The 23,566-nt window shown below is 50.0% G+C and overlaps 1 protein-coding gene across 1 annotated transcript in view; it reads right to left on the bottom strand.

Moving 5' to 3' along the window:
• VWF (von Willebrand factor) overlaps positions 1–23,566 on the bottom strand; it is a 124,922-nt gene that overhangs the window by 28,443 nt on the left and 72,913 nt on the right. The window contains exons 26-38 of the mRNA XM_070790261.1: positions 22,812–22,970; positions 22,016–22,151; positions 18,711–20,089; positions 17,098–17,214; positions 16,875–17,015; positions 16,445–16,588; positions 16,013–16,177; positions 14,436–14,479; positions 13,610–13,787; positions 10,069–10,289; positions 7,992–8,178; positions 7,464–7,805; positions 2,996–3,195 (exon numbers count right to left, since the gene is read on the bottom strand). Of these exons, the coding sequence (XP_070646362.1) occupies positions 2,996–3,195; positions 7,464–7,805; positions 7,992–8,178; positions 10,069–10,289; positions 13,610–13,787; positions 14,436–14,479; positions 16,013–16,177; positions 16,445–16,588; positions 16,875–17,015; positions 17,098–17,214; positions 18,711–20,089; positions 22,016–22,151; positions 22,812–22,970 (3,413 nt within the window). The remainder of the gene's footprint in view (positions 1–2,995; positions 3,196–7,463; positions 7,806–7,991; positions 8,179–10,068; positions 10,290–13,609; positions 13,788–14,435; positions 14,480–16,012; positions 16,178–16,444; positions 16,589–16,874; positions 17,016–17,097; positions 17,215–18,710; positions 20,090–22,015; positions 22,152–22,811; positions 22,971–23,566) is intronic.

Genomic DNA, 23,566 nt, shown 5'->3' with positions numbered 1-23,566 from the left:
TGCCTTCCAATCCCAGGATGCCAAGGAAGGAAGTAGAGACCATTTCTGCCTCCCTCTGAGAATACCTGCCACCAACAGCAAAGTGAAGTTGCTCAGTCGTGTCCGACTCTTTGAAACCCCATGGACTGTAGCCCACCAGGCTCTTCCATCTATGGGATTTTCCAGGCAAGAGTACTGGAGTGGGTTGCCATTTCCTTCTCCAGGGGATCTTCCTGACCCAGGGATTGAACCCAGGTCTCCCACATTTCGGGTAGATGCTTTACCGTCTGAGCCACCAGGGCAGTGGTACATGTCATCTGTGCCCAGTAGGAGCCTAGGACCGTGCAAGTCAGGTTTTGTCAACTCTTTGGGGGAATATCCGGGAGGATCCCCTGGAGAAGAGAATGACAACCCACTCCAGTATTGCCTGGAGAACTCCATGGACAGAGAAGCCTGGTGGCTACCATCCATGGGATCACAAAGAGTCAGACATGACTGAGCAAGGAACACTTTCACTTATGGTACAGACAGTCACTTAATTTAGCAAGTTGGAATATGGCAGTAGAGAGTGGCTGGGCTTCCCTCTTGGTTTATCGACTACACTGTGAAAACAAAACGGGTTCAACTAGGATAAAACCCAACAACAAAACAGAGCCACTGGAACCATCCAAGTACTAGCCTAATGGACACACGCTTACATGGACACCCGGTCAGCTCAGAGTGTAGCTCACAGTTCCAGTGAGATCTGTGGCAAACGTAGGACACTAAGGGTTGACCTGGTGTAGTGAACAGGGTCTTTTTAAATCACCGCTTTCCATCTGAGCCACAGTTCCGTCATCCATTCAATGAGATGTGTAATAATTACCCTATGGAGTCTGGGGGGAGAACCAAGTGAAACAGTCCATATCCTGGCTTACAATGTCAGGGACAGAAGCATGTAGTCATGGATATACTATTCTCGTCATTCTCCAGTTGGTTAGCTAGCTTCACATACATTCTCCTGCTGCTGCTGCTGCTGCTGCTGCTGTGACTAAATACAGTTAAATCATCAACCAGGTTCCCTTAGTGATGAAGGTCTTCCCCGGTGATGATAGAGATGTTAGGCCTTGAGTGTGGCCCACGGTGATAGAACACATCCTCCTTCTCTAGAAGCCAAACAAGCTCCCCTCTAGCACTCTCTGTGGTATCACTGCCAGAATGAAGGGCAGGACCATACCCAGGCCCACAGACACACACTGCCCCAGGGACTACAATATACACGTGGGCAACTCTGGAGAGAAGTGACTGCCATCCGAGGCCAGTTCAGTTCAGTTCAGTTGCTCAGTCGTGTCCGACTCTTTGCGACCCCATGAAGTGCAGCACACCAGGCCTCCCTGTCCATCACCAACTCCTGGAGTTCACCCAAACTCTTGTCCATTGAGTCAGTGATGCCATCCAGCCATCTCATCCTCTGTCGTCCCCTTCTCCTCCTGCCCCCAATCCGAGGCCAAGGTGTTGGTAAATAAATAGAGTTTGGTAAATAAATCACCTTTCAAAATAATGACTCCTAAAGGGCTAAAGGAATTGATGACTTGATGACTCAATGACTTCCAAGCAACTCAGCTTAAAGGAGACCTAGCCGAAGGGTAACTTCATATATCAGAAAGAGCAAGCTCTAGGGAGTCAGGCAGAGCTTCAGATATTGACTCCAGCTCCCAACCCATCACCTACAAACTGCATTCGTGGGCAGGGGACCAAGTTCACTCAAGTTCTTTCATTTTCTCAAAGAGGTTTCGTGAGCATTTATAAGATGATGTAAGATAGCGAAGTGTCTTCTGTGGGACCCTAGTCCAAGGGGATGCTGTACACAAACACACACACACACACACACTCTCTCTCTAGTCCAAGGAGATACTATACACACACACACATACCCTAGTCCAAGGGGATGCTACATACACACACATGCACTCCACCACACACATTGGATTAGCCAGAAAGTTCATTAGGGTTTTTTCATAACACCTTATGGAAGAACAGGAACGAACTTTTTGGCTAACCCAGTACAATTCCATGGTCTAATAAGTCTGAGAAGCAAAACCTGGCAATGGACATCAGCACATCAAAAGCTCTAAAGAATCCAGCAATAAAGAAACCATCTAACTTGCTTAGCTAGTGTATTTTCATCCCCTCTTACTGACAATGACTGTCAATACCCTGCCTGCAAAACACATCTTGGAATGTTCAAACATAAATACAGAGTGCTTAGTACAATGCAAGGCACATAATTTATCTTAAAAATGGTGAAAAGTGAAAAAGTGTTAAGTCACTCAGTCGTGTCCAACTCTTTGTGACCCCATGGACTGTAGCCCACCAGGCTCCTCTGACCATGGAATTCTCCAGGCAAGAATACTGGAGTGGAGAGCCATTCCCTTCTCCGGGGGATCTTACCAACCCAGGGATTGAATCTGGGTGTCCTGCAGTGGAGGCAGATTCTTTACTGTCTGAGCCATCAGGGAACCCCCTAATAATGGTAGACATCACTATATAAAGTATTCTTTTCTCATGCCATTCTTTTCCCTGCATTCTACTTATGTGAATATAATCATAAAAATACTGCTAATGGGAACTTCCCTGGTGGTCCAATGGTAAGAACTTTGCCTTCCAACTCAAGGAGTGCAGGTTTGACTCCTGTCAAGAAACTAAGACCCCCACACGTCTTGTGACCAAAAAACAGAAACAGTAATGCAACAAATTGAATAAAGACATCAAAAAATGTTTTTTAAAAAATAGTACTAGTAGTAATAATGGGTTGTTACACTCTGGTGTTTAACCACACAGCTAACCCACAATAGACTGGAATTTGAACCAAGGTGCGTCCGACTCCAAGTCTTTATGCCATGCTGCTTCCCTATCCCTCAGGGATGCCTGGAATAGCCGAGCCCTGCTGCCAAGGTTGGAAGGGGCCAATCACGGGTCAATGCTTCCACCACTGAGCCAGTGAGAAGCAGCCCCCTTGGGGAGGGGGGGCTCCTACCTGGTGCCGGATGCCATCGTCACCGACGCACTGGGTACAGGCCTCCTCAGGGACACAGCTGCCTTCCAGCATCACTTGGTGCAGAGGGCAGAAGCAGCCTTCCAAGGGATGGTCCCCGCAGGAGCTCGAGTTGCCCTCACACTGCCGGGGGCAGCCACTCTCACAGTGGTTGTAGATCAGGGAGGGCGGGCAGGACACAGCTGCAGAGAGAGAAGGAGATGATTCTCAGGGGCCACAGCAACCAGAGGGAAGCAGATACCACTGATTCAAGGCGGCTGGATCATCCAACAAGTTTGCTGGGATGGAAACTAGCCAGTTTCCACCAATTTTCACTCTCTCCATCTTCCATAGAAATAAGACTTTCAAGCTGGGCACATGACCACCCAGAAAAAAGACTACATTTCCCAGCATCCCTTGCAACTAAGTGTAGTCACATGACTACATTCTGACCAATGAACTATTAGAGCAAGTGTAGACTCTTACGCAGCTTCTAGGAATCTTTTTTTGAAAGACAGCTGTGCCTCTGGCCCTTCTCCTTCCTTCCCTTCATCCTGCTGCTTGGAACCTGGGTGTGATGGCCAAAGCTCCATCTTACAGCACAAGAAAAGAAGCGAACCCACGCGAGGACAGAGCAGAGAACTAGAACCCACTTTGAGATCTGGAAAGAGCTGAAGCCGCCCGCCTCTGGTCTGCTGTATGACAGAGAATTTTACTTCTTCCTCGCTTGCAGCCAAATTTAACCCCACCTGATGATGTGAACCTGGAATCCTTAGGAAATTCTGTTGTTCTTTTTTGAATATGGGTATATATAACACTTTAAAAATTCTCTTCAACTTAAAAAAAAAAGGAACCCACAGCTACAGAGGGATGTCCTGGGAGAGAAGCTACCAAGTGACCCACTTCTCCCACTCTGGTCCTAGCCAACCCCTTCCTCACATTTTCACGGTGCCAAGGCATGTGGTAGAGAAGATTCCAAGGATTTAGACCAACAAAGCCTTTCCTCACGCATGCGTGCTAAGTTGTTTCCGTTGTGTCCGATTCTTTGCGACCCCGTGGACTGTAGCCCGCCAGGCTCCTCTGTCCATAGGATTCTCCAGGTAAGAATCCTGGAGTGGGTTGCCATACTCTCCTCCAGGGGATCTTCCCCACCCAGGGATCCAACCCGCATCTCTTGCATCTCCTGCATTGGCAGGCAGTCTCTTTACCACTAGAACCACTGGGAAGCCCAAATGCACAACAAATTGCCAGGAGGTACAACAATTAATAAATAGAGAAGGTGCAATCAGTAACTCAGAAAGTAACATTTTTCCCTTGATCGGCAGGCAGGTTGAAAGGAGGCAGTAACAGCCAGAGGGACTCATAAAACCAGAGCCCCAACACACCTAGGGGTTTGAAAGGGACAGTGTAAAGGAACAAAGTAGGTGATGAAACAGTTAATCCCACTAGAGGACTGTAAGTGGGGAAAATATCAGAGACCGCTGTAAGTTAATGGTGACTCAGAAAGCAGGTTTGCTTAACCACAAAACCAAGCAGGCTTGCTTAGCAACAAAACCATGAGACAGAAACATGAGACATGTCCCCAAATAATAAAACAGTGGTGGCATGAGCCCCACATCCTGCCCAGTGAGCTCAGTAAGTTTATGATCCCTAGGACATGCTCTCTGCACACATAAAAAACAATCTGTGGACCCAGCTTGACCAGGTAGGGACAAGTAAACCCTGCTCAACCTGGAGGGGGAGCTGATGATAGAAGCATGACATCTACTCAAGAAGACAGGGAAGGTCTTCCCCCCACCCACCACCTCCCCTCTTCTCCTTTGATTATAAAACTGGAGCCCAGTAAGTTCTTGGGGGTGGGGCACCCCCTTGCCCACTTGCTTGTAAAACCTCACATGTGTCCTGTTCTAATAAATCACTTCTTATCTATCTATCACTGTGCCTCTCGGTGAATTCCTTCTGTGCTAAGACACAGAGGACTTGGTGTAGGAGCTCTTCAGCGCCAGCCCCCCCCCCCCCCCCCCCCGCCCAACACACAAATGACACCAAACCATGTCAAGTTATCTAGTCATCTAGTCCAACTATCATTTCAAGATGCAGAAGCTGAGGTCCAGAAAGACTAAGGAAATAGCTGATCACCCAGATGAGCTGGGGCTAGGATGCCCAAGTCCTCCAGCCCCAGTTAAAGCTGAGACAGCATAATAATCATAAACTCGGAGACTCCGAGATGCTTGCACACATTCATTTCCCTCAAAAAAAAAATAATAAACATGTGCCAAGTCCAGGTAAGGAAGCTGACCGTGGGGAGGTGCCGGGAGCCGGGGAGGCATTCCACTCGTGACGAAGGTCATGAGGAAGGAGGCTCAGCATACGCAAAGGCAGGACCGAGCCTCAGGAGTCCCCCCGGATATTCTCGAGCATCTACCCCCCAAAAAACCAGAGTCTGCCTACTTTATTGCTTTGTGCTCTCACCTCTGACTTTACTGGGGGCTGTCCCTTACCACCATCTCACTCTCTCTGTCAAAAGAGTTAACCTACAGCTCCGATTAATAAAGTTCCTGGGCAATTAGGAGTGTTTAAATCCAAACCCCTCAGATGGCTCTCTAACTCGCCTGACAAGTTTACCCGGACTCCTACAGCTATTGTTTACAGTCTCCCAGCCTCGAGAGGCACGGGAAGCTTAAGATATTCAAATAGCTTAGAGCCTCTCAGAGAGTTAGAAACTATCAGAATAAACTAGTAAAGGATTTCATTGATGAGCCAATGCTTGTTGCCAAGTTTTCACATCCCCTGAATTGTATCCTTGAATATGTATTAATTATAGTTGGTATGTAGAAAAAATAAGTAGTGGCCTTGGTGTTAGTAACTTTAGACCCTTAAGGTAATAAATTCTTTCCTTTGTTGTAAACCCATTACACATCCACCCTATAGGAATGCAATTTTATCTTCAGAAGATGGCGCCAAACCTTAAAATAATTACTCTTAGAGAAAATAAGTCTTTGTTGATAAGTCCTTGTCAAGAGTCATAAAATGTTAATAGGCCTTCTGGCCAGAAGATGATGTAAATTACCTAAACCATTTGTATACGATAAATTTGCAGGAAAGAAACCCTGGTTTTTGATAAGGGTCAAAGACTGCTGACTTTGCATCCCCTATTATCCTCTATGTGTAACTTGGAGTATATAAACCCCTGTTAAAAATAAAGCTACAGGCCTTGCTCACCAACGCTTGGTCTCCCCATGTCATTCTTCCCTTTAACTTCCAGCTGAGTCTCCATCTGGAGCACGGATGCTTACTAATTATGCCTGGGCTTCTAAGATCCGACCGGTGAGGCCTCCGTGTCTCCTCTCCTTCGGGAGAACGGAAGGACACCTGCGGCCTACGTAAGTGGTGCAAACTTCTTGTCTTGAAGTTTTATTGGTCTCCCGTGTAAACCAAGCTACTCAGCTTCTTTTCTCCACTGAATTTTCCTACTGAGCTATCCTCATTCTATTACTCTTTATATCTTTGATAAATATGTAAATAGTCGCCGACTCCGTCTCCCCTTCGAATACCCTGGATCAGCCGGGGCAGGTCCTCGGCAGGGAGGTGTCTACACTAGCAAGCCTATGGTATCTCTAATGAAGAAGCTTCTTGGTATTCGAATGGTACAATTCCACTCACACTTCTAAATCCTGCTCAGGCGTGGCTTGCTCTGGGAGCCTTTGCTACACCCTGGTGCCAGTCCAAGTTCAAGGTGACTGCTTATTCTGTACTTTGCTGGGGCCTTGATGTGTCTTATTGTTGTTCAGTCGCTAAATTGTGTCCGACTCTTTGTGATCCCATGGACTGCAACATGCCAGGCTTCCCTGTCCTTCACTCTCTCCCGGAGTTTGCTGAAACTCATGTCTATTGAGTTGGTGATGCCATCCAATGTGTCTGATAAAGTCACATGTGCAGGAACTGCAGAAATACTGATAGAAAGGACCATGCTTTCATTTACCTAGAAACTCGTTACATAGAAATCCTGTGTTCAAATTACCTGTATGTCCACCATCTTACTTGACCCTGAATGGAATCCTAGGGAACAGGAAAGGCGGAGATTTTGATCTCCATGGCCCAGATTTTAAAAATATGAGGTTTCAGGGAGGTTGAGCAGGCTTCTCATTCGTCATTCTTCACAGCATTTGGGGGAGCCTGTGGAGACTCACCCGGAGAAGGCAATGGCACCCTACTCCGGTACTGTTGCCTGGAAAATCCCATGGATGGAGGAGCCTGGTAGACTGCAGTCCATGGGGTCACTAAGAGTCGGACACGACTGAGCGACTTCACTTTCACTTTTCACTTTCATGCATTGGAGAAGCAAATGGCAACCCACTCCAGTGTTCTTGCCTGGAGAATTCCAGGGACAGAGGAGCCTGGTAGGAGGCCGTCTATGGGGTCGCACAGAGTCGGACATGACTGAAGCAACTTAGCAGCAATGAAGACTCACCACAGAAATCAGGAGTCCTCCAGTCGACACACACCCCCTTGGTCCGGCAGAGGTGGGCATAAGAGGCAATGGCTTCACACACTTGCTCCTGCTGGCAACTGTCCTGCTGGCACATGGCATGAAATGTGGCTGGAGCAAGGACCTTGTGGCACTCAGCAAATAGCTCAGAGAGGAGGACCTGGCAGCGGGAGCCCTGGGAGATGGGGCACGGCTCCTCGGGGCCCAGCGGGCATGTCTGCCCCGGCTGCTGCACCGTCCACTCCCGGACCAGTGTCTTCCAGTCCTCAGTGACCGTGCCATCCCTCAGCATGAAGTCATTGGCCCCGTTCTCATCACAGAACCCTAGAGAAACCAGGAGAGACATGGTTGAGAGCCCAAAGCCAGCTCCCGATGCTGGAGGCTTGGTCATTCTCCACCCCTGCCAGCATCTGAGCCCACTACCGGACCCAGAAATGGCAGTAGCCAGGGGCCCTGAGATTAGACCAAGGAGGGCGTACATCTCAGGGAAGAAGCAGACAACAGTCTTACCACAGAGACCATACGTCTTTGAGGCAAAGATCTTGGGCCTCAGCTGCAGCTGGAACTCGTTGTTTTGTGGGGTGAAGGAGAGGATGTGGCCCATGAATCTGACCTCGAACATGATGGTACCATAGACTCTGACCTCCATGTCCCCACCCAGGTAAGGGACAGAGACCAGTCTCCCATTCACCATCACCTGCCCAAAGGAGAAAAGCCCCATCAGTAGTCATGGCAACGAAGGATCCTAGGATTTCACTTGTAGTCTCTTTCCACAGTTCATGACAGTCCCTACACATTCATCCCACTCAACTCCACTGTTATTCACAAACTTGGGCACTGGCCGGCAGCTCTTCTAAGATAAAGGGGCTCTACAGACCTTGGCAGGAGAGTGGACTCTTACAAAGCTGAACAGCCAGCCAGGCATCTGGAACCCAAAAGCTCAGGGGTTAAAGGAAACCTTGAGTCCATCTGCACTCGACAGGGAAGACTGACTCCTCAAGACAGGCTGGGGAAGTTGCCATTTGCCAACTCATTGATGCCCTATCTCCAGGAGCATCTAATAGGAACACTTTAATCTTTATTTTATTTTGGTCACCAGATCTACAGAGGCTCCACAACATATCACACCAAACCTGTTAAAATACACTCACCTCCCATGATGACTATAATTTTTGCTGTAAAAAATTTGGAAAGCTTTTTATCCTTTTGAATTTTAAACATTTGGCTATGAGCTACTCATTTAATATATGACGAGCTGTGATTATTTTTTTCAGCAATCACTGTGCGTGTTCAAGAAGTCTTGCAAGAGAAGGTCTAACCCTTAAGTTGCTTTCATGTAATGAAATATTTATGATTTCCAAAAGAACTGAAGGATACAACCTCTTGTAAACAGGTAATCAAACATTTATTTTGATGAGTTTTGCAGTTTCCCTTTTGAGTTTTGGAGCCACACATTTTTCTTAGGCCCTAAACATTTTCAAAGGCTTTCATCTAGGCCCTAAATATTTTCCTTCAGAAGGTTGGCAGGCCCTAGCCTAGGAACAGGGTGCAAAATGCCTGCTGGACAAACAGCCTGGTGTCAACCCCAATCTTCTACTAGTGCAAAAAACTGGCACCCCATTGACGATGTAATGCTACTGACATCAGACCCTTTCTGGGACTTCCCTGGGGGTCCAGTGGCTAAGACTCCATGCTCCCAATGCAGGGGCCTAGGTTTGATCCCCAGTCAGGGAACTAAAATCCCACATGCCACAACTAAAGATTCCACACGCCACAACTAAGAGTTTGCCGAACTCAGATAAGGAAATATTTCCATCAGCAGATGAATGGATAAGAAAGCTGTGGTACATATACACAATGGAGTATTACTCAGCCATTAAAAAGAATACATTTGAATCAGTTCTAATGAGGTGGATGAAACTGGAGCCTATTATACAGAGTGAAGCAAGCCAGAAAGAAAAACACCAATACAGTATACTAATGCATATATATGGAATTTAGAAAGATGGTAACAATAAACCCTGTATACGAGACAGCAAAAGAGACACTGATGTATAGAACGGTCTTTTGGACTCTGTGGGAGAGGGAGAGGGTGGGATGATTTGGGAGAATGACATTGAAATATGTATAATATCATATATGAAACGAGCCGCCAGTCCAGGTTCGATGCACGATACGGGATGCTTGGGGCTGGTGCAATGGGACGACCCAGAGGGATGGTATGGGGAGGGAGGAGGGAGCAGGGTTCGGGGTGGGGAACGCATGTATGCCTGTGGCGGATTCATTTTGATATATGGCAAAACCAATACAATATTGTAAAGTTAAAAAATAAAATTAAAAAAAAAAAGAAATATTTCTTTAAAAAAAAAAAGGAAAAAAATGGACCCTTCCTTCCGAATCTGAGCCCTGAACAACAAGAAATCACACCAAAAGGAGATGCAATAAGCCCCTTCTACAGAGATAGCACCTTGCTAATCAGGCAGAAGGTCAAGTCTCTGCACAGGAATACCAGCTAAAACCAGCTGCCACCGGGTCCATGTGGCTTCCCCAAGGGCCCTGCCACAGGACCACGGAAAGCACCTCTTACCTCCATGTTGCTGCGGAGCTCAACCGAGAAGCCGTTCTGCTTCACCTCCACAGATTTCATGCAGGCCTGCCTCGCCCCAGCGCTGCAGAATCCATTATGGAGAATCACCTCCAAGTCCTGCTCCTTGTTGTGAAACAGAACATATGAGCAGTTGCCGGTCAGCTTGAAATTCCGTCCATCAAAGGTCACGATGTGCCGAGTGGAGCTGCCTGTGCACACACCTGGGCGAGAAAGCAAAGGATGGGTATGACTTGAGCGGACTCGCACCCATGCAAAGAAGCAGCCGCATGCAGATATCCAGAGCTGAGAGTTGGGTGGGCTTTTTGAAGCCACAGAGGAAAATTTCTTCCTTTTTACAGAATAGGAAACTGATTCTGAGAGGTAGAGCACCTTAGGTAACACTTGGCCATTAAATATGTTCCTAGGAAAGATTTAGAAGGATGAGGATTCCATTAAAATGTGGCAAATTATAGAGCCATACTTCCAAAAAATGTAAACGTGCAAAGTTAACGCTCTCCCCCATAAGCATGTCTTGGCCCAGGAAACAAACTGAGGTTCCAGGGGTGTTAGGACACGTTTAAACCACAACAAGCTAAGCAAACCATGAGCTCATGACCTCACTGGAAAGGAAGTTCCCCTAAAGGCACACGTGTCTTTTCAGCTACCAAGTGACTAATGGTACACATGGCCATGTTGACATGATCCCTTAAGAGACCCTGAAAGAGAAATATTCCTAAAGCCAAAACAAATGGTGGGGTCTCGACACGATCTCGTCTACCACTTGTCCATCCACACCATTAGCAAACTCTCAGGGTTTCTATTAAAACACCACTTGGGAAGACTAATCATCTTGCAACTATGTCAGATGATTCCATAAAAATCCCCCCAATGGACCACAGTCCATGAGTAAAGGAAATCAGTCCTGAATATTCATTGAAAGGACTGATGCTGAAGCTGAAGCTCCAACACTTTGGCCACCTGATTCGAAGAACTGACTCACTGGAAAAGACCCTGATCCTGGGAAAGATTGAAGGCAGGAGGAGAGGGGGGCGACAGATGACGAGCTGGTTGGATGGCCTCACCAACTTGATGGATGTGAGTTTGAGCAAGTTCTGGGAGTTGGTGATGGACAGGGAAGCCTGGCATGCTACAGTCCATGGGTTGCAAAGAGTCGGACATGACTGAGTGACTTAACTGAACTGATGGTCCAGAGTCATACATGATCTGAAAACTAATCTCGGACTTCAGTAAAGTTGGAAACGAGCCTTCCAGACAAACCATGACCACGTCTATGGTGGTGAAGAAATGGAAACCAAGAACTGAGAGGCAGATCCAGGGGGTTAGCAAGGACTCACTAACACCACCCTTGCTCTCCGCCAGGCCCAGGAGACCTCCATAGCAAGAACGACCCATATACCAAGGCAGCACAGACCCTGGCAAATGATACACCATTGGTCAGGGCTGATCGGCTCCCAGATGCTCTTCTACTCAAAGTTCCCCCCGTTCTGGGCAGCCGATCACGTCCAAGCAACAGTCCTGAATGCTACCACCCCACTGACATCCACGCTGTAAGTGTTCCCAGACACTCCAGCGGGGGTACCGTGAAGTCTTTTTTTTTTAAAGAAAATATCTATCTGGTCTTAGTTGCCACATGTAGAATCTTTCAGTTGCAGCATGTGGGATCTAGTTCTCCAATCAGGAATCGAACCCAGGGCCCTGCATTGGGAATGTGAAGCCTAAGCCACTGGACCACCAGGGCAGTCCCTGTGGCCAAGTCTTAAGCAGTCCAGCCCCAGCTGCCACAAGAACGTACTAAGTCCCAAGATAAAGAAATGGCATTAAGCTGGCAGGTTAGTGGGAGTGGCTTTGCCCACCTGGAACAAGCTGGTTCAGTGAAATGGTGTTAAGCTGGCAGGTTAGTGGGAGTGGCTTTGCCACCTAAATGACTTAACTTCTGTGATCCTCTCCTATCTGCTCTGCTCTCTTTGAACCAACAGGGCAACTTCTGGGCATATCTTTCTATAGACTTCTGACACTGAGAACCACGTGAATGCCTCACACACAGAAGGCAAACAGATGGAATCAGCTAGGATGGCGGAGAGGAAAATTCAAGACGGAACACAAACAGGTACAAAATCAAATGAATGGTAATGAATAATGTGAGTACACAGCAGGGAAGGGGGAAACTAACCTAAATAACTTTGGTGAAAAATTTACTCTGTACCCAAAGTGAAAGTCGCTCAGTCATGTCTGACTCTTTGCGACCTCATGGACTATGGAATTCTCCAGGCCTGAATACTGGATTGGGTATCCTTTCCCTTCTCCAGGGGATTTTCCCAACCCAGGGATCGAACCAAGGTCTCCTACATTGCAGGCGGATTCTTTACCAGCTAAGCCACCAAGGAAGCCCAAGCATACTGGAGGGTGTAGCCTATCCCTTCTCCAGGGGATCTTTCCAACCCAGGAATCGAACTGGGGTCTCCTGCATTGCAGGCAGATCCTTTACCAGCTGAGCTACCCGGAAAGCCCTGCACGAATGTATACTCTAGTTAGTATATTTGGTTTTCATAAAGATATTGGTTAGCAGTTCTGTTTTTGTGGGGGTTTTTTTTGGCTGCGTGGCATGTGGGATTTTGATCCCCAACCAGGGATCAAACCCACATCCCCTGCATTAGAAGCATGGCGTCTTAACCACTGAACCGCTAGGGAACTTCCTTGGTAGCAAATCTGAAACTACTTTGTGTGTGTTTTGTATACGGTCTACAAAGGAATGAAGGCCCAGGGTTGCTTTAAAAGTGCTCAAACTTCTATATGGTAAGGAGGACACCTAAAGAGAGACAAAGAGAGAGCCTGTGTGAGGGGTTGAATGCAAAAACAAGTAAATGAAAATAACAAAACAAAGCAAACCAGAAGGATGGCAGGATGAAGCAGTGGGCAGGCAAAGAATATAGAATACACAACTGATATCAAAGGAAAACTCGGGAGAGCTGGCAAGAAAGAGCAGCTGCCTTAAACACCTGTCAGGCCAGAACACAGGGCCCTCCCATGGAAGCACCAATCGTGTAAGAACTTGAGAATCCACTTCCAGCCCCACCATCCCCAAAGGCAGGCGGTCCATGCTGGGATCAGGGAGGCTTTTCAGCTCTAACTCAAGTTCAAAGTCTTATTTATTACCCAGGAGCAGGCATCTAACCAGTATTCTTGCCTGGAGAACCCATGGACAGAGGAGCCTGGAGGGCTACAGTCCACGGGATCACAAAGAGTCAGACACGACTGAGCGACTGAGCAAGAGGCTGAGTACTGACCTCAGAAAACCAATTCCTCCCTCTGGTTATGCATTATCTGGGGATGTGCCCTCCAAAAGGCACAGGAAGGAGATGGGGAGCCCTGGAATGGGATGGAAACACATCCCAAGGACAGGAGAGTGAGGGAACATGGGTGGTAGGGGCAGGAGATGGCCTTCTGGTCTACCTCTTGGCACAGACAAGCAAAAGGCACCAGACCCTGAACACTGCCCAGGCTGAGGAAGCAAAGGACTCACAGGGACAGGCCCAGCGGCAGCCACAGGCTTCCTCCATCCTGAGCGGGGTCTGGCCGTCGGGGCATGATGGCTGTGGCCCCTGATCGCAGTTGACCCGGTGACTCTTCAGCAAGGTCTGGCCATCTGGCAGGCAAGTCACCGTGTGGCACTGATCCAGCAAGGTCCAGACGTCCCCAGGCTGCAGAGACAGAACCACATTCGGGCAGGGACTGGAGTGAGGCACTTCAACATCCACTAGGCAACTAACCCTCCCGCCCTCAAGAGACACAGAAACTACAACTTGGGCCTGATTGGCAAGGAGATAGGAGACAGAACGTAAGATTTACGGGTGGATCCACTCCCATCCCCAGCCAAAATTTTTCAATTTTTTATTTACTTATTTAGGCTTTTATTATTATTTATTCCATGCTAGGTCTTGCTGCTGCATGAGCTTTCTCTAGTCGTGGCGAGCGGGGGCCACTGTCTAGTTGCCGCGCGTGGGTCTCATTGCGGTGACGTCTCCCGTGGTGGAGCACAGGCTCTGGGGTATGCGGGCTTCAGTAGCTGCGGCTCCCGGGCTCTAGAGCACAGGCTCAATAGTTATGGCCCACGGCCTTGGTTGCTGCGCGGCATATGGGATCTGCCCAGATGAGGATCGAACCTGTGTCTCCTGCCTTGGCAGACAGATTTTTTACCACTGAGCCCCCAAGGAAGCCTCCAATTAAAAAAAAAAAAAAAAAAAAAAGCTATTGGACCCAGACCAAAGGAGGAAACATTAACCAGGAGGTTGAGGACTCCAAATATACATTCCTGATCTTTCCTTCAAAGCCAACAGAAAGGAACTTACCCTCCTCTCATTCCCGTCCTCATCCACGCAAACACTGACGAACCCTGAAACAGACACAAGTCAGACCTCTGTCCCCACCCACCACCCAGAAATTGTGAGCCATTCACTCAGCTACCTGGCTGGTCCTTGAAGCTGGATTGACTGAAAAGAACGTGAGTGAAATGAGCAGTGAGGGTTCGGGTATGGAAGATTAGAAGGCAGTCATCCTGTGGTTCTTCAGGCAAACATTGTGGGGTGCTTTATTTTTTTGGCTTTGCCTTATGGCTTGCAGGATCTTAGTTCCCTGACCAGGGGAGCGAGTCCATGCTCCCAGCAGTGGGAGCGTACAGTCCTAACCACTGGATCACCAGAGAATTCCATAAGCTTTGTGGTTGTTAGTCATTATAGTGATACAACAGTAATAACATGGCAACAACTACAATCGATATCTTCTTGTCCTCTTTTCTATGTATTGATATTAATATATCAGTGCCTAGTAAGAAGAGGGAAATGAGACAAGATCCTGAAACCTTGAAAGAGATCTTCAAAATTCCTACCAAGAGAGCTATCATCTAGCAAGACAGGGCAATAACTCCTAGTAGGTTTGGACTCACACCTAATTATATTAGGAAAATACAAAAAAACAAGTTTAAAAAATATCATGCATGTGGAAAAAAAGGAGATCAACCCAGTCAATCCTAAAGGAAATCAACCTGAATATTCATTGGAAGGACTGATGTTGAAGCTGAAGCTCCAATACTTTGACCACCTGATGCAAAGAGCTGACTCATTGGAAAAGACCTTGATGCTGGGAAAGACTGAAGTAGGAGGAAAAGGAGACGACAGAGGGTGAGACAATTGGATGGCATCACGATTCAATGGACATGAACTTGAGCAAACTCCGGGAGATAGTGAAGGACAGGGAAGTCTGATGTGCTGCAGTTCATGGGGTCGCAGAGAGTCAGACACGACTTGGTGACTGAACAGCAATGGTAAAAACAAAAAGCTTCTAACCCTAAATCAATTTAAACTATGGTACTTTGATGTTAAATTCTATGTTACTGTATTTCTTTTTTTAATCTTTTTATTTTCTTTTTTATTGAAGTATAGTTGATAGACAATACTGTGCCAGTTTCAAGTATACCACAGAGGGACTGCTATATTTTTTAGATTACATTCCATCATAGATTATTTCAAGATCTTGAATGTAGATCTCCATGCTATATGGTAAATCTGTGTTGCTTTTCTAAAGTCTTTTACACCCATGCTGAGCATGAGTGCAGGGCCTGGAGAAGAGGTCCATGACCTGCGGATGTTAGGGTTCCCTGCCTCTGCCTTCCGTTTCTTTGTCCAGAAGCCCCATCTATAGTGAGCAAGGAGAGTAAGGAGGGAAGGAAGTATATACACAGAGAACTTTCTGGCAGCCCCTTGGAGGTTTGTCTTACAATCTCCCACAAGCAGAAATTTATAGATCATGGCCTATAAAGCAGTCTTAATTCAAGGCCAAATCTCACGTATGGGAACCTTCTAGTGTCGAGATGGGTTTCACTGCTTTTGCTTCTATTTTGAGGGGATAAGAGAGACATCACAAGACTCACCAGAGCATAGCCTCTGGAAGAAAGAGTTGCCAAGGGCAACCATGCTGGGGAGGTCTTCGATCCGCTGGAGCTCTGCCACGTTGGAGCTGGCCCCCGGACCCGCCAAGACCCTCAGCTGGGCTGCATCATACTGGTCCCCAATCCCGATGGGGAACACAGCCACTCCTGCGGTTACAGAGGAACGAGAAAGGGTCTGTGCCCACCTCTGGTCGAGTGGGTTCAGAGTGGTCTGGCCTGAAGCTTCACCCAGCCACTTGTAGAGCCTCAATATTTTTAAGCAATTATCCTCCAATTAGAAATGAATTTTTTTAAAACTACAAAAAAAAAAAAAGAGCTGTTCTCCAGGGAGATACTAAGATGCTACATCATTCCACTCACCCCGCACTCCACGCCCACCCCCCCGGCCCACAGGACTGAACTCTGGACACTCACGGTTGGATCTGGCAGCAGCGGCGGCCGCCTCCACTGAATCCATGGAGGAGCCTGTGACCAGGATCACCACCACCTTGGAGGCACTGGGCCTGGCACCGTGGACTTGGGACGTGATGTAGCGTGCCGCGAAGGACAGTGCCTGCCCTGGGAACAGACAGTGGACCGCACAATCAGTCCTGACTCAGGACTGGGGGTCCTGAGGCCAGCTGAGCACGCCATCTCCCGATGGAGCCTCGGATCCCTGAGACGGGATGACTCGGAGACTCGGAGAGGCTCACATACAGGTGAGGGGAGGAAGAATGTCTTGGCCCTTAGTTTACAGGAAGGGAAACTAAGGCCAAGGAGCGACGGCCAGCCGGGGTCACTCGGTCACTTGTGCCCGGAGCGGGGACTGCACGCGGCCCCTACCCCCATCCCGCACCCACGTTACCAACTTGGCTGGGGCCTCCCTCGCGCTGCATGGGGTCCACAAGGTTCAGCAGGTGGGCTTTGTCCACGTGTATGTCCCAGGGCACGTCAACGTTGGTGTTGCTTCCGTACTGCAGGACCGACACCTGGGTGAGCTGAGGGCCTGGCGGGAGACGGGGCGCAGGAGTCACGCTCTGGATCAGCGGGAAGCCCCCGAAACACCCTGCTTCGGGCGCCTCACTCACCTAGGTTGGCTTTTGAGATGAACGCCTTGGCGAAACTCTTCATTTCGTCAAAGTAAGAGGCTGGAGAGGTGGAGGAGCCATCCAGGAGGAGAACTACATCCAGGGGCTGGCTGCAGTCTGCAGAGACAGGAGGGAGTGGCCAAGGGCAGCGGGGGACAGGCCCCAGGCTCCTGAAGCAGACACTCACTGGACAGTGTGTGCAGGGCGCTGGACTGGGAGGAGCCACATAAGGGAGGCATGTCCCCCAGTCCTGCATGGGTGTGGCAGCTGGTGCCAGGCGGCAGGCAAGGGGGCTGCAAGACCCCAAGTGTGGAGATGTTAAGGGGATGCCAACACGCCCAAAGGCAGTTTAAACACCACAGGCAGCAGCAAGAGGCAGAGGCATCCTGTCCCTCCATTTCGGGGGCTGCAGCTCTTCTAGAATCCAACAATAGACTGGAGCAGAAAACAGGTGGATGGCAAAGGAAGCAGAGCAAAGCACCCCTGGAAGGTGGACTTGTGTGTCCGTGGGTTTCAGGCGGCACGTGAGGAGCTAGAAGGTGATTCTATTGCAAAGGCCTAAAGCTCATGTTGATGGTTGGGACCAGGGTCATGATCACCGTGAGGAAACAAACTCTGCCCCAAATGCCATTCTGAGACTGGATGAAGCCATTACTGAGAGATCACAAGAGTTTAGATAAATCGGTAGCCCAGATAAAAACCAAGAAACAAAAGCATAGACAATGAAAGAAGGCTAGTGATTCTGGAATGGTTCCAAACACTCCAAATAAAGATACTCTAGAACTAGGGATTGGGCTTCCCCAGGGACTCCGTGGTAAAGAGTCCACCTGCCAAAGCAGGAGACACGGGTTCCATCTCTCGTCCGGAGCAACTAAGCCCGTGCATCGCAGCTGTTCAGCCTGCAGTCTAGAGCTGGGGAACCACAACTACTGAAGCCCAAGCGCCCTAGAGCCCATGATCCGCAACAAGAGAACCCGCCACAATGAGAAGCCCTTGCACTACAACACAGAGTAGCCCCCGCTCACCACAACTAGAGAAAAGCCTGAGTGCAGCAACAAAGACCCAGCACAGTCAGAAATAAGTAAGTAAATAAAGAAGAACTAGAAACTGATCAGTCATTAGTATCAGTTAAGAAGGTAGTAATAATAGCAGGGGAGATAAACCATTTTTGAGTGCTTGCTATGTGCTAGGTACCGTTCTAAGCATTTTACAAGTAAGCACTATTATTATCCACATCTTACAGATGCATGCATGCTGGGTCACTCAGTTCTGTCTGACTCTTTGCAACCCTATGACTGTAGCCTGCCAGGCATCTCTGCTCAAGGGATTCTCCAGGCAAGAATACTGGAGTGGGTGGCCATGCCCCTCCTCTAGGGGATCTCCCCAACCCAGTGATGGAATCTGGGTCTGCAGAATCTTTACCATTTGAGCCACCGCAGAAGCCCATAAGAAAAGATCCTTCCCCCTCAAAAGACCACAGATGCCTCTCCCTGAAGGCAGGACATGACAGAAAACACAGAGCAGAGAGACAGATTGGAGCCTGAGAACGGCATCTCCACCAAGGCAGCCCCTAGCCCCCCAAGTTCTCGCTCCAACGCCAAGCCCCCACACACCTGGGGCAGGGGCGAGGGTGGGGAGGTGCGGGCCGTCTTCGGAGCAGCACCGCTGCAGCACCAGATCTGGAGCTTCTCGGGGGAGCCTCTCGAAGTCCTGGATGAAGATGGGGGTCTGGGGCCAGCTGACCCTCTCCAGCTCCTGCACATCCACGCGGGGGCCCACGCCGATGGGCACCAGCTGGATGTCTCCAGGCATCCGCTGGATCTTGTCCGAGGCCGGGCTTCCTGTCACCATGTAGACCAGGTTGGGCGCCTGCTCCCGGTCCCCCTGGCTGGCAGAGAAGCTGTGCTCCGACAAGTACTGCAGGGCCAGCCCCGTGTTTGTCTGGTTGCCACCTCGGTAGCGGACTTCACGGAGTCGCTGCAGGACCACGTCCTTGGACTGTGGCTCCCTGAAGGAGTGCTCCACAGTCACCACATATGAGTACTGCAGCACTGTGACGTGGATGCCGTCCTGGCCCACGTCCATGCGTCGGATCACCTCCTCCACAAACTCTGCGCTCCTGTTGAAGTTGGCCTCGCCCACCTCGTCCGAGCCTTCCAGGAGGAATGCCACATCCAGGACCACAGAGCTCCTCTTGGGTCCCGGCAGCGAAGGACCCAGGAGCTGCGGCGCCACAGTGACCTGTGCGGCGAGGGGATGTTGCGTCAGGGTCGGGGCAGGCACCTCGAGGGCGAGGTCGCAGAGGTAGCCGACAATATCGTCCATCCGCTGCTCCAGCTCGTGCACACCACTTAGCACAAAGGCTTTGTTCTCAGGTGCCTGCTTCTCAATGAGGCGGATCTGCTTGAGGCTGGCGTGGGGCCCGATGCCCACGGGGACCACGGAGACCTTCTTCTTCTTCAGGCCCTGGACGTAGCGGACCAAGTTCCGGGCCAGCCTGGGGGGTTCCTGGCTGGCCGTAAGCAGCAGGGCCACGCGAGAGGCCTCAGGCCGGTCAATCCTGCCGAAGATCTGGAAGAGCGTGTACTTCAAGACCTCGCTGGTGGAAGCCACCTCGCTGCCCGCATACTTCACCTGCCCGGCAATGCGCCGAAGCTCAGATGGCCGTTTCCGGTCTTGCAGCGCGAGGTAGGCATGGGAGCCATCATGGTACTCCACCACGGCCACACGGATGCGTTTCTGGGAAATGTGCAGACGCTCCATCATGCCCACCACGAATGCCTTCAGCGTCTCGAAGTCAGCCTCGGACAGCTTGGAGGAGCCATCCAGCAGGAAGACCAGGTCCAGGAGTTTGCTGCAGAAGAAGTCATGCAGGGGCGGCTCCGGGATGTCCTCCACATATGGGGTTGTGGGGATGACCGGGCCTTCGGTGGGGGGCGGGCCTCCTGGCTCCTTGCAGGCTTCACAAGTGAGGCTGACACCATCACAGTGACTGCAGGAGGGGAGAGACCAAAATGGTTCAGAAAGAAGCACACACACACACATATATATACACATGCACACATATACACGCATAAATATACACATACACATATACACATACACATATACACATACACACTTCCCTTGAGTTGTGAGTCCCTTAAAAACCAAAGCTTCTACCCAACCTAGGACCTAAAAATGAATCTTTCTTCTTTCTCGGCAGTCCACACAGCCATTCAAATTTGATTGATTTTCAACCTATTCCTCGAACAACATAAATATTTAATTATAATCCAAGCCTTCTCCCAAATATCTCCAAAGACAAACACTGCTCTGTAATGTTGATGCTGACCAGGACTTGAAAATGCTCTGCTGAAGATATATGTTTTTCAGTATTTATTAAACAGAGTCTAAGGTGCATAATTCCGTAGCATGTTTAACATGTTGGGCTTTAAGGAAGAAAGGAAAACTGGAGTAAAATCATTTTGGAGAGATGAATAAAGATTTGAAATCCCAGCTTTATCTGGCAGAACAAAGTACTGGGGGTGGTGTTCTCGGGTCTCCAAGATGCTAGATGGGGAACAACATTAACTCATTCATTCTTTCCCACAATGGACAGATGGTTTATGCCCATCACATGCCAGGATCTGGCTGTGCCCCACACCCAGCCCCAAGCCCCCACACAACTTATCACCCCACCATGCCAAGTTTCCAGTCCCCTGGTCACTTCTCTCCCTTTCACCAGGGTCCTGGAAAGTGGCAGGGTCTGCCAGACCACAGGAGAAGCTGCCTGCGGTGGAGACCCATTCAGGCTAGAACCTTGTTCTGCAGGCACTTTCTCAGCCATTGTGGCCACTTGCTCTCAGCATCGCAACAGAGTGGGGAGACAGCAGTGCCCTGAGCCCCGGAGTATCCCTATGGAGCGCCTCCCAGCAGTGTCCCCAGCCTGCTCCAGAACCGCTCTCCACACGGGCTCGCAGCTGCAGCGTGTGCCCAGGTGACTGTCCTCCCCATGCGCCTACGGCTCAGAACCCCTACTCCTCGGCACAGCCGGGGGCAGGCAAGGTCTTAACGGAAAGTCGACTCCTACTTCCTCATGCTGCACGTGGTTTAGGGCCTCCATCCTTGGTTGATAAAGCAGGAGTGACAGATTCTCGACTTTTCTGTGTTTGCTAGAAAATCCACCCGGGCAGAGAGCAGTCGGGGTCTGGGCCTCGCATGAGTGACAGACTCCCGACTTTCCTGTGTTTGCTAGAAAATCCACCCGGGCAGAGAGCAGTCGGGGTCTGGCCCTCGCAGCTGTGGCAATGGTCCCTTTCTTCCTCAGCGAGTTTAAGTTCTCGAGTTTAGGATCCCATAAGGAGTGGTGCTGAGCATACAACGTTGGAACATAAATCCTCGACTTAGGAGCAGGGCTTCAAGAAGCTCAGAGCTCAACCCCCTCCTCACCTCCCCAGGGCCAGCTGCCAGAGGCAATCAGGCAGTGGGGCAGTAGGGGGCCCCTACAATCGGTAGGGGGAGTGACCCATGCCTCCCTCCAGTTATGAGAGCCTCATTCTGGCCACCTTGGCGGTGGCCCACGGTGTATGAGCCCTGCTACAGGGTCAGGGACTCCACCTCACTTTCCCCCAACCTGCGTCCCAATGTCCAGTAAACAAGAAATCTGCTATCCATAGATGCCTGTCCCCAGACCAGATGCCACCTCCAGGGACAAGAAGAGGCCAGACTCTTCCTTCAGCAACAAGAGATAAAAACCTAAATCTCCTAAGAGGTGTTTCCTGGGGAAGAAATCTAGTCTGTCCTCAAAGACAGAGAGGCAAACCGAACAAGAACAAGACGTCCTTCCCCAAACAGACACTTCCGAGCAAGCCCCCAGGTTTGACAGTAAGGCTGATCATTCAGACAATCAGGGGCAGGGTAGGGGGTGCTGTGTTACCAGATCTGGCAATGCTCAGGGTCCCCAGGGTTCAGGGTCACTTTCTTCCCGGAGGCTAAGCGCCGGCCCTCCACCTGGCACACAGGGCAGTCCTCGGGGTTGACGCAGGTCTGCAAAAGCTCGTCCAGGATTTTCCCTGCGTGACAAGCCTCTCGTTAGGAGCCAAAGTGGCCACCTTGCCTGCAAGGAAGACTTTCCTGGCACCAAAGGGCCTGTCCCAGCTCTGCCTGCCTCCCCCGAGGGCCACCAAATCACTTAGGGAGCATCCTTTCACCTACAAAATTGGGAGAGGGGGTTCCTTCTCCTACCTTGCCTCTTCCAAATCCCGGGACAAAGCAGGTCTTATCACCAGGGATCTTTTTGTTCCTCCACCAAAGAAGATACCTGATAACTCTCAACCTGTGCTACCCACTGCTGTAGCTACTAACAACCAGTGGCTGGTTACATTTGAATGTAAATTAAGTAACATCAACAAAACTGAACATTCAATTCCTTAGACACAATGAGCCACATCTGAGTTGAACTCTCCTGGCATTGCAAAAAGTTCTATCAGAAAGTGCTGCTCCAGATGATAAACCCATCAATTGACCCCCAGAAGCATCACACGGGAACTCAGCTTGGCAAAAATCTCAGCTGGCCTGGCTCTGGTGGAAGGACATAGAAACAGGACATAGGGTGATGGGGCTGGGGACAGAAGGGCCCTTGGGCGAGGCTGAGACGAAGCAGGACGGGGCGGCACTTTCCTGAGGACCAGCCCCACCCTCCACTCCATCCCCACAGGGGGCCAGGGCCTCACCGGGTGGGCAGTGTGCGTGGCAGCCCTCCACGCACTGCACGGGGCAGGCCAGGGGCTCCGGGTGCTGGCACGTGACTGGACAGGCCGGAGCACAGCTGTTGTAGCGCCACTCGCATTGGTACCCACTCTCCTTCAGGTTCCGCTCCTCACAATTCTGGGCTGTGCAGACCCCCAAACAGGCAGGATGGTTACTAAGGCCCCAGACAACCCCATGCAGCCCCGGACAGATGGCGGGAGACCCGTGGGGATGACGGCCCGGGGGAGGACAGTGGTGCTGGGGAAAGACACAGTCACCCACGTCCGACGCATCTGGGCTTTGAGAGCCCCCCAACCAGGAACCCAGTGGTTCTGAATCTGTTTTCCTTATAAAAATGTTCAGTCGCTCAACACAGGGAGGAAGAGGTGACATAAGCATCTGAGCTGCTCGATCACAGTGGTGTGAAGCGTGCTTAGTGGCTGTCGTGTCGGACTCTTTGCAACCCCACGAACTGTAGCCTGCCAGGCTTCTTTGTCCATGGGATTCTCCAGGCAGGAAGACTGGAGTGGGTTGTCATTCCCTTCTCCAGGGGAGCATCCCGACCCAGGGATTAAATCCCGGTATCCTGCACTGCAGGAGGATTCTTTACCGTCAGAGCCACCAAGGAAGCGCTTGTGATGGTAAATGTGATCGAGTCTAATTACAGGCACACTGACCTCTTTCTTCTCTTCATCACCACTCCCTCTTCTTCTCCCAGAATTTCTCTAGAAGAGGCTCT

The sequence above is a fragment of the Bos indicus genome, chromosome 5 (assembly GCF_029378745.1).
Source record: "Bos indicus isolate NIAB-ARS_2022 breed Sahiwal x Tharparkar chromosome 5, NIAB-ARS_B.indTharparkar_mat_pri_1.0, whole genome shotgun sequence".
Classification (NCBI taxonomy): Eukaryota; Metazoa; Chordata; class Mammalia; order Artiodactyla; family Bovidae; genus Bos; species Bos indicus.
This window is presented reverse-complemented; position numbering and strand designations above follow the sequence as displayed.